The sequence below is a fragment of the Heterocephalus glaber genome, unplaced genomic scaffold (genome assembly GCF_053883595.1).
Source record: "Heterocephalus glaber isolate CG9 unplaced genomic scaffold, H.glaber_assembly_v1.0 deba00001608, whole genome shotgun sequence".
Classification (NCBI taxonomy): domain Eukaryota; kingdom Metazoa; phylum Chordata; class Mammalia; order Rodentia; family Bathyergidae; genus Heterocephalus; species Heterocephalus glaber.
Window position 1 is genome coordinate 29,404,801 of NW_028258379.1, and position 16,927 is coordinate 29,421,727.

Sequence of the window (16,927 nt, forward strand, 5' to 3'; positions counted from 1 at the left end):
TCACAAGGAGCCCATACTTCAGTATCCATTCACCCCAGCTTTATACTCCTGAAGCTGGTGGTACCGCAGTAATGGTAATAGCCACACAGCACTCTTTTCAAAGAGAAGGAAACAGCTTTCCTCTGTGGTCCATGCAGGTTCTTGGCGCGCTCTGAGGGATATAATAAGTACTGGCATTCCGAGAGACTTAAGGCAGTGATGGCGAACTTGCTAGAGCTTTCAGTGGTAACAGCCTGCTGTGGCACACATCCCTTAGGTTCACCACCCTTGGAGTAAAGGTTCCTAAAAGAAACCTCAGGGCCGAAGCACCTGATACCAGCCTCTGGTCTTCCCTTCTTGGGCTCGGGAACCTCATCATTTTCAAGTTGTTCAAAAAAATAGACCTTCCCCTTCCCTCTCCTTTCTAAATGAATTGGTCCTAGTGGCTTTAGGTTAAGGTAAGCATCCACTTGGCAAGGTGGCCTGGGTAAAGAGACACTAGTTTTCTGTACTACAAGGAGTCACAGACTTAGCTCGAAACAATACAGATTTTCACCTGGGCATGGTGGTATTTGTAGGCGCAGAACTCAGGAGGCTTAGGCAGGAAGATTGTTAAGTTCAAGGCCAGTCTGGACTACAAAGTTCCAGGTCAGCCTGCAGTGTCTCAAAAACAATACAGATTTATCTTAGTTCTAGTAGGTCAACAAGTCCAGCACTGGTCTTAGGAAAAATCATGGTGTTGGTAAGACTACGTTCCTTTCCTATCTCCTCACCATGGGAGCTTATTGGAAGGGCTGTTTCTTGGAGTTGTAGGACTGAGGTATTTCCTTGCTGGCTTTCCCAGTTTGTAAAGTTCTCTATCCTCAGAGCAACAGCAGGTCAAGTCCCTATAAAGCTCAGAATCTCTCCTGGCATTTCTTCTATTTTCACATCTCTGGCTCGTCTACCTTCCTTTTCTACTTGGACCCTTGTGATTACACTGGGCTCACCCAGGTAGTCCAGGATAACCTTTTAAAGACAATTTAATAACAGTCACAGGTTCCAGCACTTAGGTGTGGATGTCTTTGAGTGAACCATTTTGCCTAACAGAGGACATCCAAACATGAGCAGCCTAGTGCAGGAAGAGGACAGTGGGGAAGCAGGAGCGTCTGCCCCAGCAGGGTGTCCACATGAAGGGACAGTGCAGTAGGGGGACTTGGCATGGGCAGGGTGAGGATGCCATCCAGCTAGGGTGCTGAAACTCAAGCAGAGGGAGAAGGGTGTGTGTACAGGGGTGAATGACCCCATAAGGGGAGCTGGTGTGGGCAGGGGGAGAAGCATGCTTGAAAGGGCAGCCTGATGAGTACTGGAACCCATACAGGTAAGGAGGGCATCGAGGTGGGAACAGCAGCAGAGGGAAGCTGGTAACATACATGTGGTTACCCAGTGAGGATGGCGGGAGCAGGCTTCTCACTGAGAAAGGAGTTACAGATAAAAGAAGGTAAAGAAAAAAAAGTTTGTCCATGGAGAGCACCTGAGAACTGCGATATGCCAATAACAAGGGGCATGCCTACACACACATCTTTGCTCCTAAATACCACGGTCCACTACAGGAGCTGAGGCTGATCCAGAGCTCAGCTGGGAAGGTACAAGATGAACCTGAAGTACATTTTGGCAGAAAGAAGGGAGTGCTCAGGGTATGACTGGGACATGTCCAAAGGAGAAGGCCCATCTGGAGGTGCTTCCATGGGCCAGATCTGACAATGTGAGCATCAAAATAATGAACATGAATGGAATATAGTCCTTTAAACAAAACAGGAATTAAACTCATTCATATGCACTAAGTTTCACAAATGGGATAGTTTCAAAGTTATCCCCCTATAAAATGCTTTTCTACTAGACCCAGCTTCACAATGGAGTACCCTAGTAGACACCATCTTAACCAGTGACCAAAATGAACACTCAGTAGTGGGTATCTTGAAAGTACAAGCCACACAAGAGGTGTCATCACTGACACTGCCTGAATCCAATTGTCAGGAAACATCAGGTAAACAAATTCAGGATACTTCAGACATGTCCAAATAACAGTTTCCAGACTGAAGGAGACCAGAGAGACATGAAAACCAAATGCAACTCATAATCCTGAACTGGATCCATTCCCTTCAGGAGACAACTGGCAAAGCTTGGGGCCTGAGGGACAGACAGGAGTACTGTACCCATGCCAATTTCCTGTTTGATTTCTGCACTGTGGCATGCAGGAAACAGCAACTTACTCCTAAATGGTTCAGGGGAAAAGTCATTTGTAATGTAAAGTTGGCTCTCAGTACCCATGAGTTCAACCAACCATGGGTCAAAAAATATTTTGGAAAAAAATTGCAGCTGCACTGAGTATGTAAACTTTTTGGGGGGTCATTATTTCCACAAATATAATAACTACACAGCATTTATAGGACTCTTATAAGCAGTGTATAGTGGTTTATAGTATATGGGAAGATGTGCATAGATTATATTCAAATTTATGCCATTCTATATAAGGGACTTGAGCATCCTTGGATTCTGGTATGTTCGAGGGGGTTCTGCGATGGGACTCAAAACTTGTCTACAAATTTCAGATGAAGAAACCCACACAGCATACCCATACTTCCTCTTCCTCGGTAATCTTCAGGTCCTTTCCTCTATCCACAGGGAAAGTCTCCCTTGGGTCAACTGTACAAAAGCAGCCAAAGCAAATGCCAGCACCTAGGATGGGGGGTTGGGGGGGAGTTAGGGAAAAGCCTGAAATGCACTCCACCTCCACCCATTCCAGCTGCCGCTCCACTTTACTTGTTGACCAAAATAATGCTGAAGTTACCATGCCTGCAGATGGTCACCGAGGCCCAGAGTGCCCAGCGTTGCAGACACAGGACAGGTACGTGGGTAACAAGGGTTCCCAGAGCAGTCTCTACCCTTGATGCTTCTGCTTGGTGAGCAGGGCAGGGACAAACCTCTGCCTGAGGAAAAGCCAGTGGTTCTGAGGCCCTTCCTCAGCAGGACTCTTAGTGGAAACTCTAACACTCTATCATTTGGCCTTTTCCAGAGACTACCATACCATTTTTTAATGAAAGAAGGAATATGTGTGTGTGATAAGCAGCAGGAAGGAAAGAGGCCTCCTCTTAGCTGGACAAAATACAGAGCGCACCTTCCAGCTTCTGCTTCCCAAGACCCAGTAAGCCACAGTGTTGGCCCTGCTTTGTGCAAGAACATTGTCCCAGAGGCCTGGGGCCTGGCTGACCCCTGGGGTCTGATGTGCTCAGCCATTCCCTCAGGAAACAGCCACCACTCCTGCTAAGTGCACGGTCCAATTGACCTGGATGAGCTCCAACCCTTTCTCTGCCCGCCAGGCTTACTGTTGTTCTCAGAAGGAGACTGACCATCTTTCCAACTCAAGGCCAACGATCTTTTAAACAGGCTTTTTAAAAAAATATTTTTACAGTACCGAGGACTGAACCCAGAGCCTTCACACTAGGCCACACTCCACACACATACCCTTTTTGTTTACTTTCTGAGACAAGGTCTTGCTAAGTCATTAAGTTGCCCGGGCTGAGCTTGAACTTGCAGTCCTCTTGACTTAGCCTCCCAGACAGCAGGCGTGATAAGCATGCACCACCCTGCCTGGCTCAAACAGGCTTTTAAAAATCCTAACAATAAATACCTCACCATCCTTTTTTCTATAAAACATCTACCCCACAGAGACTACCTGATTTTTTTAAACCTCTTTTCATGCAGCAAGCAAGGTGAGTGGTCAATCTGAGATGCTGCTTTATCAGGTCTCCGGGGTTCCCTGCCCACACTACAGGTTCCCATCAGGGCTTTGAGACACGGAGGCAGTGAGGGATCAGGGCACTAGTTATGGAGAATGTGGCTTGGTCCTGGGCTCTGGCTCCACAACCCCAGTCAGGTCTGCAAGGTGCCTGGCTTGCTGCCCAGCCACACAGAGGGCAAGGGTGAGGGTGGCAAATGTCCTCCTGGGAGCAGCCCAGAGAGGCCAGTTCTCTTTAATCATCTCCTTACCGCCAGAGTCCCAGTGGTCCTGCCCATCTCAGGGCCCAGCTCTCAGGTCCTGAGTTCTCACTCTGAGAGGCAGCAGAGGAGTGGCCTGTAGTGTGGCGAGAGACAGGGCAGGCTGGCCAGCGTCCTTCATGTCTGGAGGGATTGCCCCAGAAAATACTGTGGCTCTGTTCCTTCCCGTCTTTTCCCCACCTATGTCCATCTGTTTCTTCTCAAAATTACATTCTACGGCATTGGCTTTTCTGGAGGAGGTGGCAAAGGAACCCAAGTCTTTGGTGGTTCTGGAGAAAAATATTAAAAATAAAAAAGCCACCAAGCAGCTACTCACTTGGCAGCAGTGCTCAGGGAACACAGGCAAGCTGTTCTTCCCACCCTGCCTTGTTGACCATGGAAATGACTGCACTACAGATCTCTTCAGCAGCAGACAGGTGTCTCATCTATCCACAGCCTCAGACGCAAAACCAGGACACAGCACCTTCTTGTCTTCAGCAGGCTGCTGAAGAAGAGACAAAGGAGCACCTGGGCACCTGCAGGACGTCGGGCTGGGCTGGGGGAAGGCAGTGGCTGCAGGTGTCGCCCTCTCTGGGCTGGGGTCACCAGCAGGCTTCCTGCAGAGAGGTGCTCACACCCTCGGTCACATGTTCCACACTCCGCTGACCCATAAGCACCTGGGCTCAGGAGAGGGCAGATTCTGACCCGCCAGGGCAGGGCTGGGCCCGGGAGTCTGCAGTGCTCACCAGCTCCAGGGGACACTGCTGGCCCACAGGCAGGAATCTCCTGGGTAACTCGCCACACACCTGACCCAAGGCAGAAGAGCGAGTGCTAAAGAACCCTCCACTGTGTGGAGTGAAGAGTGGAGAGGAGGTACTAATCTTCAGTGGCCAGACCTTGACGTCCAAACTCAGGGGCTCACAGGACCCCCCAAGGATGCCCAGAGAAGCTCTGTGCACCAAGCCAGGGCTAGGGCTGGCCAGGCAGAGGAACGAGAAGTTGCACACACCTCAGTCACAAAAGGTGTCGTGATCATCAGGAGCGAGTCTTCATCTCTGTACAGTCACACATATAATATGCAAAACAACAGCTTTTGTGTGGTGTGCACACCCAAAACCTGTGCAGGAGGAAAACGATCAGGAAGAGCCACACGTCTAGTGCCCTAGTCCTCCAGCAGGAGCTCCAGCTCCTCCAGCGGCAGGCGCACACGGAGCTCCTTCTCGGCCATCAGATCCAGGGTCTCCTGCAGCTCATTGGGAAAGTACTCCACGGCGTCCAGGTACAGCACCTAGCAGCACAGAAAGAACACCCTCACGGTGAGTGTGAGGAAGTCCAAGAAAAAGGAGCAGGTTCCCAGCAAGCCTGCCCTCTCTGCTGCCCTCCACAGCCCACACACAGCCCCTTTGCTCCGGGCGCTCCTAGCTCAGGCAGCTCAGGTGTCTAAGAAAGAACCCAGACTCACAAAACAGAGGGAAAGCCAATAAACAGCAAGTGGACCTTCTCTTTACCCAGAGCCAGAAGTGCTGCCGGACACTGCAACCGCCACTAGTTTGACTTCTGAATGTCTCCTGGATCCCAACTCTTTCAGCACATGAGCTTACTGAGGCAAATGTCGGGAAACTAGCTACTCACCACCCACTCCCATGAGCACCAGCTCCAGGACAGGAAAAGGGTCCATAGGCCCCAACTCCTTAGGAAAAGGCCCTGGCTGTGCCTTGGGACAGGGTACTACATCCCCAGAGCTGATGTCCCCAGTGACACTGGCTGAGCTGATGCCTGGTGGGAAGGTCCTTGGGAATCTGAAGATATCTGGGTCTTTAAAACTTACCTTTGCCCAAGGACAGTTCTGAAGTGCTTTGTAAAACACACCTTTGCTTCTCTCTTTGTTTCCTAAGGAAACCTGAAGTAAGGGGGGAAAAGTACAAAAACAATCAGTTGAAGCAGAGGGACCAAGGCTGTAAAAACACCCTTCCTGGTCTGTGCATGGCCTTTGGAGTTGTGAGCCAGGCGGTGCCTTGCCCTGGCACCATGGCATTTGATGGGAATGGTGCCCAGACAGGTGAGAATGCTCAGGGGCACCGAGCTTCCAGGCATTTCCCTCTACAAATGGCCGTAGGGTGCTGGTGTTTATCACTTCTGACTCTTGCAAGTCCTGCATCTTATTTTGGAAGTCCCTTTACAGGGAGCCACCTTGGTGTTACCAACAGTGCCTAGAATGCGACTGTCAGTGACATGAGGCTGATGACCTTGTACAAAAGAGAACATATTTGCTTTCATATTTGCCATTTGATGAAAACTATCTTCTAGAGGAAAGAAAGCAAGATCCTGGTTAGCTCATTTCTCTAAAATTTACTAGGTTTTATTGCACTGAAAGTAAATTTTTCCAGGGCCAGGGATGTAGCTCGGTGGTGCCTGTGCCTGCCTGGCACGCACAAGGTCCTGAGTTCAATCCCTGCTACCAAAAAAAAAAAAGTAAACTTTTCCATCAGAAATTCGAGCCAGGGCTGGGGATTTAGCTCAGTGGTTCCACTGCCTGCCTCGAAAGCGCAAGGTCCCGAGTTCAATCCCCGGTACCAAAAAAAAAGAAAAAAGAAAAATAAATTCAAGCCCAAGAGGGTACAAGTTTTCAGCAGGCTTTCACCCTAGACCTGAAACCCTTAGTCTCAACCCAGCCTCGCCTCCTCTTTCCCAGCCCAGTGTGAAAGGGACATACACAGCCCGGGAGCCTGGTCCTGACCAGGGGCCTCTCTCCAGCCTCTGCAGGGAGTCACAGTGCAACACTAGGGCACGAGCAGAGCTTGTGGACTGTAGCCTGTCCATGCTTCACCACCCGCCCTCCTCCTTCAGCCTTCCCCTTCCTCGGGAGTGTTCCTCCCAGCCAGGCAGCTGCATCACAGAGACTCCAATTTGCTGTCAGGAACTCATCTCCCAAGGACAGCCTCACTACCTGTTCGATTTTGCAAGGTTCCCTCCCAGTCACAGGGACCGGAGCGGGGCTGTACACAGGCTCCATGAGAACACTTTCCTGGGCCCAGCTTGTTGCTCACCTGGCCCGGGACACTGCTGTGCGTCCTCCCCATGTGCCTCCAATTATGAGGCTGGTGGGCCCCTGAGTTTATAGCTGCGTGCAGTGGGCTGGTCTCAAACAGTAACTGCTCCCTGTGGCACTTCCTGATCAGTCAGCCGCAGGGACACACCTTCTGTGCTGAGGATGCGAGGGCACCATCCAGGGGACAGCTTGGTGGTGACTGTGTGTCTCCCATCCATGATCCCTACCCTAAGGCGTGGCTCGCGTAACACACCTTCACCTCTGACAACAGATGGCAGTGCCTCAAGTGAGAAACAGTTTGTGGGTGCCACCTGGCCCTCCTTCACAGGTGTCTGATGAGTGACTTTTTGATGTCAGAAGCCCCAAAACTCCACCCTCACATCGTGCTACCCCACCTTTTCTGCATATGTGTCCCATGAAGAGCCAGGTGGTTTGATTACACATGCACAGACCACTGCTTCCGCAGGCCTCAGACCACCCTGCTTCTTCATCCCATAAGTGACCCTAATCCTATCCTCAGGAGGGTGGAGTTGAGATGTGGGCCTCCCATCTCCAGCCTCATTCTCTTTTGTAAAATGTGTTGTCCTGGTGACTGTCTGGATACTGCATGGCAGGCAGCACGGCCTGGCTTGGTCACACTATTACTGCCTCCAAGTGAGCCTCCCATTCCAACCATGACTGTCTCCTGGAAGGGTGGGAAGGGAGGTCTCACAGAGGTTTCTCTGCCTTCGCACGTAGCCCCAGGACCTGAGATTCACACGTGCCACGAGAGGCACATGGCAAACAGCCGGCGCCATGAGTCACGCCGGTGCCGTGCTGGGCACTAACAAGTCTCCCCTCTATGGGCCTCACTGGGTGCCAGTGGTGGTGTGGCCTGGCCGGGCCAGCCTCAGCAATACACACAAGTGCTCACATCCCCCACTTCAAGTCGCTCGCTGGTGCTCTGTAATCACTTGTATGGGCGTTTCTGAGCCTTCCTGTTTGATGTGTGCCCCTCCAGATGAGGGAAGCAATATCTCTAAGAAGAGGAGAAGCAGAAGTCTTCACGCTTTTGCAAAATTTGATTCTCTTTTCTTATTATAACCACATCTGAGCAACTGCTGGTTCATGCAATTTTTAAAAGCAATTAGACAAAACTGACATCCAGCCTCCTTAAATAAAAAAATACCTCCCTAAGGGCCGGGGATTTAGCTCAGTGGTTCCGGCATCTGCCTCACAAGCGCAAGGACCAGAGTTCAGTCCCCGGTACCAAAAAAAAAGATATCTCCCCATAATACCTTTTCATCTTTCTAAGGGAAGACTGACAGTCATGAGAGGTTTTGTTTTATTTTTTGTGGTACTGGGGACTGAACAAAGGCCTTCGCACGGAGCTACATCCCTAGTCCCTTTTAGTTTTTATTTTGCGACAGGGTGTCACTAAGTCACTAACTCGCTCAGGCCAGAATTTGCAATCCTCCTTCCTCAGCTTCCCAGAGTGCTGGGACTACAGGCATGTGCCACCCTTTTAAGAAGTTTCTTCACTCAGCCCAGGAAGGCAGCTGAAGATTCTTTTCCCTCCCATCAGCCCTTGTACATGGTGGCCCTTCAACATGGCTAATCTCTGCCAGCTGACCACAGGATGGGACAAGAAACTACACTGGAGGGTAAAAGAAAACCTGATAATTAGCCATGCAAAAATGCTGCTGCTTCCTTTTTATGTATTAAGAGTTCTTTCACCAGTCCCCCAAATCAGCTAACTTATCTACTTACATTTCCTTCTCTCTTCTGTAGGTACATGACTCAAGAATCTTGAAAGCTAGTGCAACTTAGCCAAAACAACAAAAAGCCTACCTGAAAGCCGGGAGGCTAAAGGCATGATGATTACAAGTTCAAGGCTAGCCTAGGCTACTTAGCAAGACAGTATCTCCCAAAAAAGCGCAAACAAACAAAAAACCAAAAACTGAAAGTGTTAACACATGTATTCGAAGGTCCTCACCTAAAAACCAAGGTTTTAATCTGCTACATTCCAACTTTAACGGAAAACTTTAATTGCTGTTTGCCCAATTCCTTTTTCTCCCTGTATTTACCATAGCCAACAGTTTAAGCTTTTAATTCCCTCAATCATCTCTGCAGAAACAAAAGCAAACACTAAAGCAAGCCTGCCTGCACACGTCTGCGTATCTGTCCCCAGGAAGGCACAGATGTACAGACGCAGAGGTAGAAAGGACTTTCCCCGCCGACAAGGCCCCAGTGCCCTCTTCTCTCCTGGTACTTGCTGCCTACAGCTTGCCCTTGGACCCTAATCTGAACTTCCTCTGTGCTTCATTAACAACGTGCTGGGAGCCCACCAGATACCTCGGGGCCTGCTAGACAAACTCAAGGCACTAATTAATACTTAGTTTCAACACCTTTTCAAAAAGACAGAAAACCCTTAAGTCCTAGATTTTTTTTTTTTTCCAAGTCGACAGCACTTTTTATCTAGAAGTCATCCAAACCTGGCTATGGTATAGCCTTGGTAAAAATACTCTAAATCTGCACCTTACCCTATCTCTACCTATTAAAAACTGGGGAAGTTAAACTGGCAAATTTGCAAGCTTTCCCTTTTTAAATCTAAAGCCCTTTCATTTGTATCAAAACATTGACAGAGTATTAGTGCTGGAAAAATCAGGGAGGGGATGTGACTGAAGCCCGTCCTCTGCTGCGCCGCACCACCTTCTGTGATTGACAGGCCCGGAGCCCCTCACAAGTACACGAGTCCCTTTGGCACCCCTTTCACACGAGAAGCCAAACCATAAAACCGGAGATCTGGGGCTAAGAAATGAATGTGAAAGGAATGCACAAACTTTTATGGTAATTCACTCTTGATGCTAACTTTCTGAATGTGCTCATTTTTCCTGGATGTGCCATGACATCTGCCCTGGGCTGTATCCTCCCAATCCCCTTCCAAGGCAGGGAGGCACACCCAGATGAATTCTGGAATCTAAGCCAGGAGTCAGAGAGGCCCAGATCTCTCCTGATTTCATTTACTCTTTGAATTTCCTTTCCTTAGCTTTATATGTCAAATACAAATGTTCAAAGCCTATCATGTTTTGATAATTTACCTTATGGGAATAATTAGACACATTCAGTAAGATTTACAAGAAAGGTGACATCTGCCTGGCTTGTGAAAGGTACAGCCTTCACTGGAGGTCACGTTGATATGACTGAATAGCCTTGAACTAAAACAAGGAAGACGCCTAGAGGACCACAGTTTCCAAAAAAGTATACAAGTTGGAAGTAGACATACAGTATTACTGTATTACAGTAGTGCCATCCTTTCCACTGCCAGGCCTTTAACCCAAGGCCAAGCCAATTCATAGCCGTGAAGTCAAAAAACCACATTTCAGCCCACACACTTAACACTCACAGAACTATACACGGGGCGTCACCATACTCAATTGCCATGGTGCTTTTCAATGAACATAAAGCTGCTTTGGAAATATCTACTTCAAAAACCACATCATAGGCTGAATCTTATCTTTTAATAACAAAATAGAATCAGATCAGGAAATTCTTGTGAGTAGAATAGCAAAGAACTTAGGTTTCAGTCCAGTGAAAGCTCTTAGACCATCTTCCAAGTTGTTGACTTAATAAGAGAAACCCACATTAAGTTCTACTCCACCAAACAGACCCACGATTACTCTTCAATTTCATTCTACCGAATACCCTGTGTAAATCGACAACCCGCAACCCCTTCCCAAGCCCCGAAAGATCTGACATGACCTGATCGGGGTTCCTGTAAGGACTCCCCAATGCCTAGAGAGTGTGAGGGAGAAAACAAGGCCCTTCCAGCTTTCCCAGGCAGCAACTAACCGGACCCCTACGTGCACTTTCTCACTTAAGCAGGAAGAAACAGTTCTGTCAAAACAAAAACAGGTCAAATATCTCCTTACCAGGAAATTCAAATACATCCTCCACAGTAAGGGGCACTGGCTGCCACTGTCACTCCGCATTGCATTTTCAAACAGGGCTCTGATCCGATGTGTTAAGCCAGTCTCAGGGATGGTGGCATGGATCTCTCTGCCATCTACCCTGCAAGGCAAGGACTCTTGTCATTCTCAGTCAAGATCTCTCCCCTGTATCGCAGCAGGAACATTTTCATGTCCACAAAGGTTAGCAACAACTGGATCAGAGCGTGTCAGGGCAGTGTCGTCCTCCAATGTGATCATGGGGGCAGCAAGTGCATGAGTGATGTGGCTTCTCCAAGGCCAGAAGGCAGCAGTGGCTCGGATTCTATTATTTCTACACCACACTGAGTCTGCCTGGAAGCCACACACTCTGTTCTTCTCTGTTTTCTAAAGAAACCGACCCTAAAATAAGAATGCAAACACTACTCTCTGGGAAGGAAAGACTTTTCAATTTAAAGTAAACAAAAGAACACTCACACGGAATAAATAAAATCCCAGTAGAAGAAATAAAACACAAACAAAATGAACTGCTATTCAAAGGCAATTCTGCCTAATACATAAGGACGAGTGAAGCAACAGTAAAAACTCCAGGAGGAACAATGATGCCTAAGCTAGTGTGTTCCCAAGGCTACCATTTTACCTTCAGACATAATATACTGTGCTAAAAGGTGGCATCTGAAACATGACAGAAGGTGGCAATTACCACCCACAGTTTATTGTGCGAAGCACTTACCCCACTGATCCCTCAGTGCAACCTTATGAGGTAGGTTCTTTAATGATCCCCATTTAACAGAAGTGAAAACTGTTAGAGAAGTGAAGTGATTTGCCTAAGGAATCAGAGAGGTCAACTCCATAGCCTGGGTCCTTGACCATTATGTTTCCACTACAGCTTCTCAGATGCTGCCAGCCAGCCAGGTGCAAACCAGAGCAGCATTCAGGCTCTCTAAAGGCCGGGCCCTGGCTGGGGATTTAGCTCAGTGGTTTCGCCACCTGCTGTACATGCGCAAGGACCCGAGTTTGATCCCTGGTACCAAAAAAAAAAAAAAAAAAAAAAAGGCCGGGCCCACAAGACAGGGCCACAGCCTCTAATGAAAGACACCCCACTACTTTCTAAGCATCTTGCTCTACTCCAATACTTTACTCGGCCACACTGGGAGGACCACAGCAGGTGTTCTGGACCTGTGCCATGCCCACTTCTGAATTCCCAAAACCTGGCAAAGGGGGTGGGAACACATCAAGCTTCCCATAAAGCTTTGTGAAACACATGAAGAAGATGCCTCATCTTTACCTCTGAACAGTTTCCACTAGTCTTTTCCTCATTTTCTCAGCTTCAATTGCAAACAACCAAGGCTCCAAGGGTTTAGCAGACCTAGTGATTGCATCAAAGAACCTTCTGGTCTTGCTAGCACTGTGGGACTTATTTTGAATCTGTACATATGACCACCAAAGAACCTGGTTGCCTGGATACAGCTTTAAAGCCTCCGAGAGCGCCTCACGCAGTGGAGTCAGAGGATAAACACTAACTTTCATGTGGAATCTCAGTAGACTTATGTGCATCAGGGTGATGGCTTCAAGAACGCTGGTCAAACTCTGGGAGCTGGCACTGTGCTCCAGGACAAGGCCTTCTGGAACAAGAGAGACCTTTAGTTTGGCAAAAAGCTGCTCATATGTCCGTGCAGCAGCATCAATCCCTACAGTCAAATACTGGAAGAGCATAAAGCACTTAACCAAGCTACTCAGGCACTCCAAGGAATCAGCAGCAGCTGGACCAGAGGCACAATTCTCCCCAAGACAGTCCTGCAGCGCGTGCTCATAAGCCTTTCGAGCTTTCAAAACCTGAGTGGCCAAGACCTGCCCAGTGTAGGGCCCGTAGGGACTGCTCTCGGTCAGCCTGGTCAGTACATGAACAGCTCGGCCTGTGGCAGCCCCTCTCAAGTCCTGCAACAGCTCCACCTCCAGCTCAGCATAGAGCAGACTGAGCTCACAGAGCTCACGGTCCTTCAGCTCACTGTTGCCCGCCATGCTGACTGCCGTATCGAAAACTTTTCTGGCATCCTCTATGTTGCCAAGCAACCACTCCAGATGTGCATACTGCTTCCAGAGGCAAAAACTGTTGCGGTTTTCTGGCTCCTTAAGGAGATTCTTGGCTAGTTTTTTGCAGTTCTTCCCCTGTGACTTTAATCTCTTCTTGTTTTTAGTTTGTAGACACCAAATGACCTACAGGTAAAAGAAAAAGAGTGACTCCAGGTGATCTATAATCTTTAAGCAGTCCCTTTGTACTTTCACTTGAGAAAGCATTGATAGTACAAAACATCGCCTACACTTTCTTGATCGTGTATGTGGTAAACATCAATGCTCTCTGAGCTAGGAAAGAAATCAGGGTTTGACCTAGGATACAAGTGTCCCAACATTAACACATCCAGGTTATCCCTATAATCAAGGCTGATACACTCCAAATGTTCTTCTCCAAAGAAATATGGTTACCACATTTTATCAAAAACACTATTTTTATACAACTTGGGTCATGAAGCCGTAGTTAGCTTTAGAACTTTTGAGTATTAAGAGTTAATACTGAATGTAGCCATCAGAGGGCAGAACAGTAGATCCAGACTAATTTTTGAGCTGACAGCTATAAAGCACAGAATAAATAAGTAGCTTATTTAATCTATTCTAATAAGCCTCTAAATCCTCTAACTCTGCTTAAGCTTATGCTGTCCTGAACACTAACTACCCATATCATCACAGGCATCTGGTAAGACAAGACCACACAACGACAGCTCTGGCCACTGAGCTCGCCCAGATGGGCTCCTGGTTTCCTCCTTTCTCCTGGTCCCTCAAAGGGGCAGCCACAGAGAGTCACCTTCAGGAGTCACTGGAGGGGGTGCTGTGGCAGATCCCAGAGGAGCATTTGGGGTCCTGCAATCCCATCTGTAACACTGATGTGAAATGAAAAGGCCCCAAACACACAGAGGGGGAGGAGGCAGCTGGAGTTACCTTTGCAATCTCATACCGTAACCAGGAGAAGCAGAGCTGAGACTTTTGCTTGCCTGAAAATAAAGGCATCACAAGGTGGAAGACGTTGCGGATGAACTCCTCACCCTCTCGATTGTGACCCTTGACCCAGCGAGGACCGCCCAACCGCTCCAGGTGGCCAACACAGCTAACGCCAGAAAATGAAGGGCTGAAAAAAGTCAAGGGCTTCTCTTCATAAAGTCCATTGTCAAAGACGCTGTTCTCATCCATGGCCAGGTAAAGGCAGGAGGCTGGAGGGATGAAGCCAGAAGGCACACCCAAAAACTGCAGAAAGGCCTCGATCAGCTGGAACTGGAGGTCTTGGCTGCTAAGTCTGATCAGCGATTGTCCAATGTCATCAAACAACACCTACAACGAAGGCAAAGTGCAGTGACCTACTTAGGAAACCAACAAATCCTTCACAATCTTTCACAATTCTTTTTATATGGATGTACAGTGGTACCTTGGTTCATAAACTTGGTTCTTTCCACAACTCCAGCAGCAAACCGAGTTGGATGAGAACCAAATCAAATTCAATAGTTAGGGGGCCGGGATTTAGCTCAGTGGTTCCGGTGCCTGCCTCGCAAGCACAAGGTCCCGAGTTTGATCCCCGGTACCAAAAAAACAAAAACAAAAACAAATTCAATAGTTAGGTTCAATGTTACCTTATGGGGAAATTTGATTCAGTTCTTGTCCAATGCAGTTTGCAACCAGAATTATGGAGAGAACTGAGTTCCTGAACTGAGGTACCACTGGACTAATGCTTCATTATTCAAACTCATTTTAAGTAGACAGGCTAAGTTTTCTGCAAAATCAGGCCTCCCAAGGCAACCTAGACTGCTAGAGAACTCCCAGTAGCCCCTGGATGCCAACAGCACTTTCACACACCAGTACTGGAGAGGAGGGAAGCCATCAACAGACTGAAGCCAACAGCTTTCAAGCCACCCTGCTGGATCTGTAAAAAATCTAGAACTGCGTTCACTTTGGCAAGCACACATAACTGCTTTTATAGTTACTTTGACAAATTAAAACTGTGAAATTTTTTTAAATCTTAAGATAGAAAATTAACTATTTGTAGTTTCTTTGTACAATTTACTTCAGGAAATGAAAACTGGTCTAAGACAGATACACAAAAAAGGTAAGATGGAAACAACAGGAGCAACGGACCACGTTAAAAGCAATTTTAAAAGCCTAACACTAACTACATGTTCATAGCCAATTTCATGTAACTATTTTAAAATCTAAGACCAAGGACACTACCCTTGTCTGAAGGTGCTACCTGCCTGATCAGCCTCTATGGCTCTTGGTATGAGGAAATCAAAATGCAATAAGCTCAGTAAAACTGGACTATCTGGGATTCGACACATCAGACCATCAATTAATCAGAAAGCTTTTCTCCTTTGGGCTTTGATTACAGAAAAATCTAAACAACAAGAAATTGCTCACAGAAGCAGCTGGCTCCAGAAACCAGCTTTTAGAAGTCAGGCAAAATTCTGAGCCTGAAAACCAACATTCCAAAAGTTTGCTTAAACTCTGTAAAATAAAATTAAAAAATTTTTAATAAAAAGAAAGAAAAGACAAGACAAGACAAAGATCCCGTTCTCTTCTATACATTCAGCTTCAGTCAGGAAGGGGCCTCCCAGGCAGACCCACCTCCCACCTCCCACAGCAGGCCAGTGGACAGAGGTCTCCCAGAAAGCAGGCCCCTTCTTCCTGCCCAGAGGTCGCCTCTGTCCCCTCTTCTGTGTGCCCCGTCCAGTCTGGCCACCCCATTCATCACCCCTCAAATGAGGGGTGCACTCTTGAGGCTTCACATTTCACCATCAAACAAATATCCCTTCAACATCCAAGACCATTATCTGAGCACTGGGCATGGGAGAGACACTGTTCTAGGTACTGGTGACAAGCAGTGAACAAGAGAAGCAAAATCCCTGCCAAGGCACCTCACATGCAGGGAGGGACACAGAGCCTCATTACTGAGAAAACCTCAAGCAATAAAGTTGGCATCTTGTGAAACTGGGTCACTTCTAGGCAACAAAATAACATGTCTCTTTTTATTTTAATTTAAAACCTCCAGAGCTGCTGGCTACATGTAAGGACATTGAATAAAACCACCGAAGAGAAGTGCCGGGCACCTGGCAGGTATCCATCAACACTAGTTCCTTGTTTCGCAGGACAAGCTAAGCTACGTGCAGATGTCCCCACAGGGTCTGATTCTCCTGTCTTCCAGAGTCAGATCTGGCTGCTACATCTCCATGTATCCAACAGGGGGGTGGAAACAGAACAAAATCAAGGAAGCTAGAAGCTGAGGCCACAGGGTTCCACATGAAAACTTAACTACATGACCAGGAAGGCAATCTCCAGAGGGTAACCACGGGAGAGGTAACTACCTCCTACAAGGGACAAATTCTGTCCCGATACTGGGCAGGAGGGAAGTTTCCCCAGACCTGAACAGGAACAGGTGAGCATCTCCTAAGCCAGCCGAGGGCTTGGAGAGCCCAGCAACCTTCTTGCAGATAACCAGACACAACCGAAGTGAGAGGAGGGCAAAACCCCTGTGGCCAGCTTTGTTCCAGTGGTGGAGGGTACGTGCCTGTCTCTCTGGATCCTCGCAGTCTTCCTCAGTTTGCTTCTTCGTCTTATCAGGGCGCCAGGGCCGCCAGTGCCTCTGGTCTCGGGAACGCTCAGCAGCAAGCCAGATCTGCCACCTGGGCAGAGTCTTGTCTCTTATTTCCTCCTCGTCCTCTTCTGGTTCATCATCATCCTCATCTACACAGGAATGAAATTTCTAGTTCACCTGAGCAGTACATAAATCCATCATCACTACTCAGTCAACCCACTATCCCTGGTACCGTGTGGCACCTGGCCTGCCGACATGGATCAGGGCCGGGCCAGGCTGTCAGGCACTCAATGGCATTGAGGGACTTTCCTAAAAGCAGGTTGA

General features: G+C 48.0%; 1 protein-coding gene across 1 annotated transcript in view; it reads right to left on the minus strand.

Moving 5' to 3' along the window:
- Positions 1-3,739: 3,739 nt before the first annotated feature.
- Nrde2 (NRDE-2, necessary for RNA interference, domain containing) overlaps positions 3,740-16,927 on the minus strand; it is a 51,788-nt gene continuing 38,600 nt past the window's right edge. The window contains exons 9-14 of the mRNA XM_004837074.4: positions 16,577-16,752; positions 13,966-14,352; positions 12,260-13,188; positions 10,957-11,095; positions 5,825-5,896; positions 3,740-5,284 (exon numbers count right to left, since the gene is read on the minus strand). Of these exons, the coding sequence (XP_004837131.1) occupies positions 5,159-5,284; positions 5,825-5,896; positions 10,957-11,095; positions 12,260-13,188; positions 13,966-14,352; positions 16,577-16,752 (1,829 nt within the window). The 3' untranslated portion in view covers positions 3,740-5,158. The remainder of the gene's footprint in view (positions 5,285-5,824; positions 5,897-10,956; positions 11,096-12,259; positions 13,189-13,965; positions 14,353-16,576; positions 16,753-16,927) is intronic.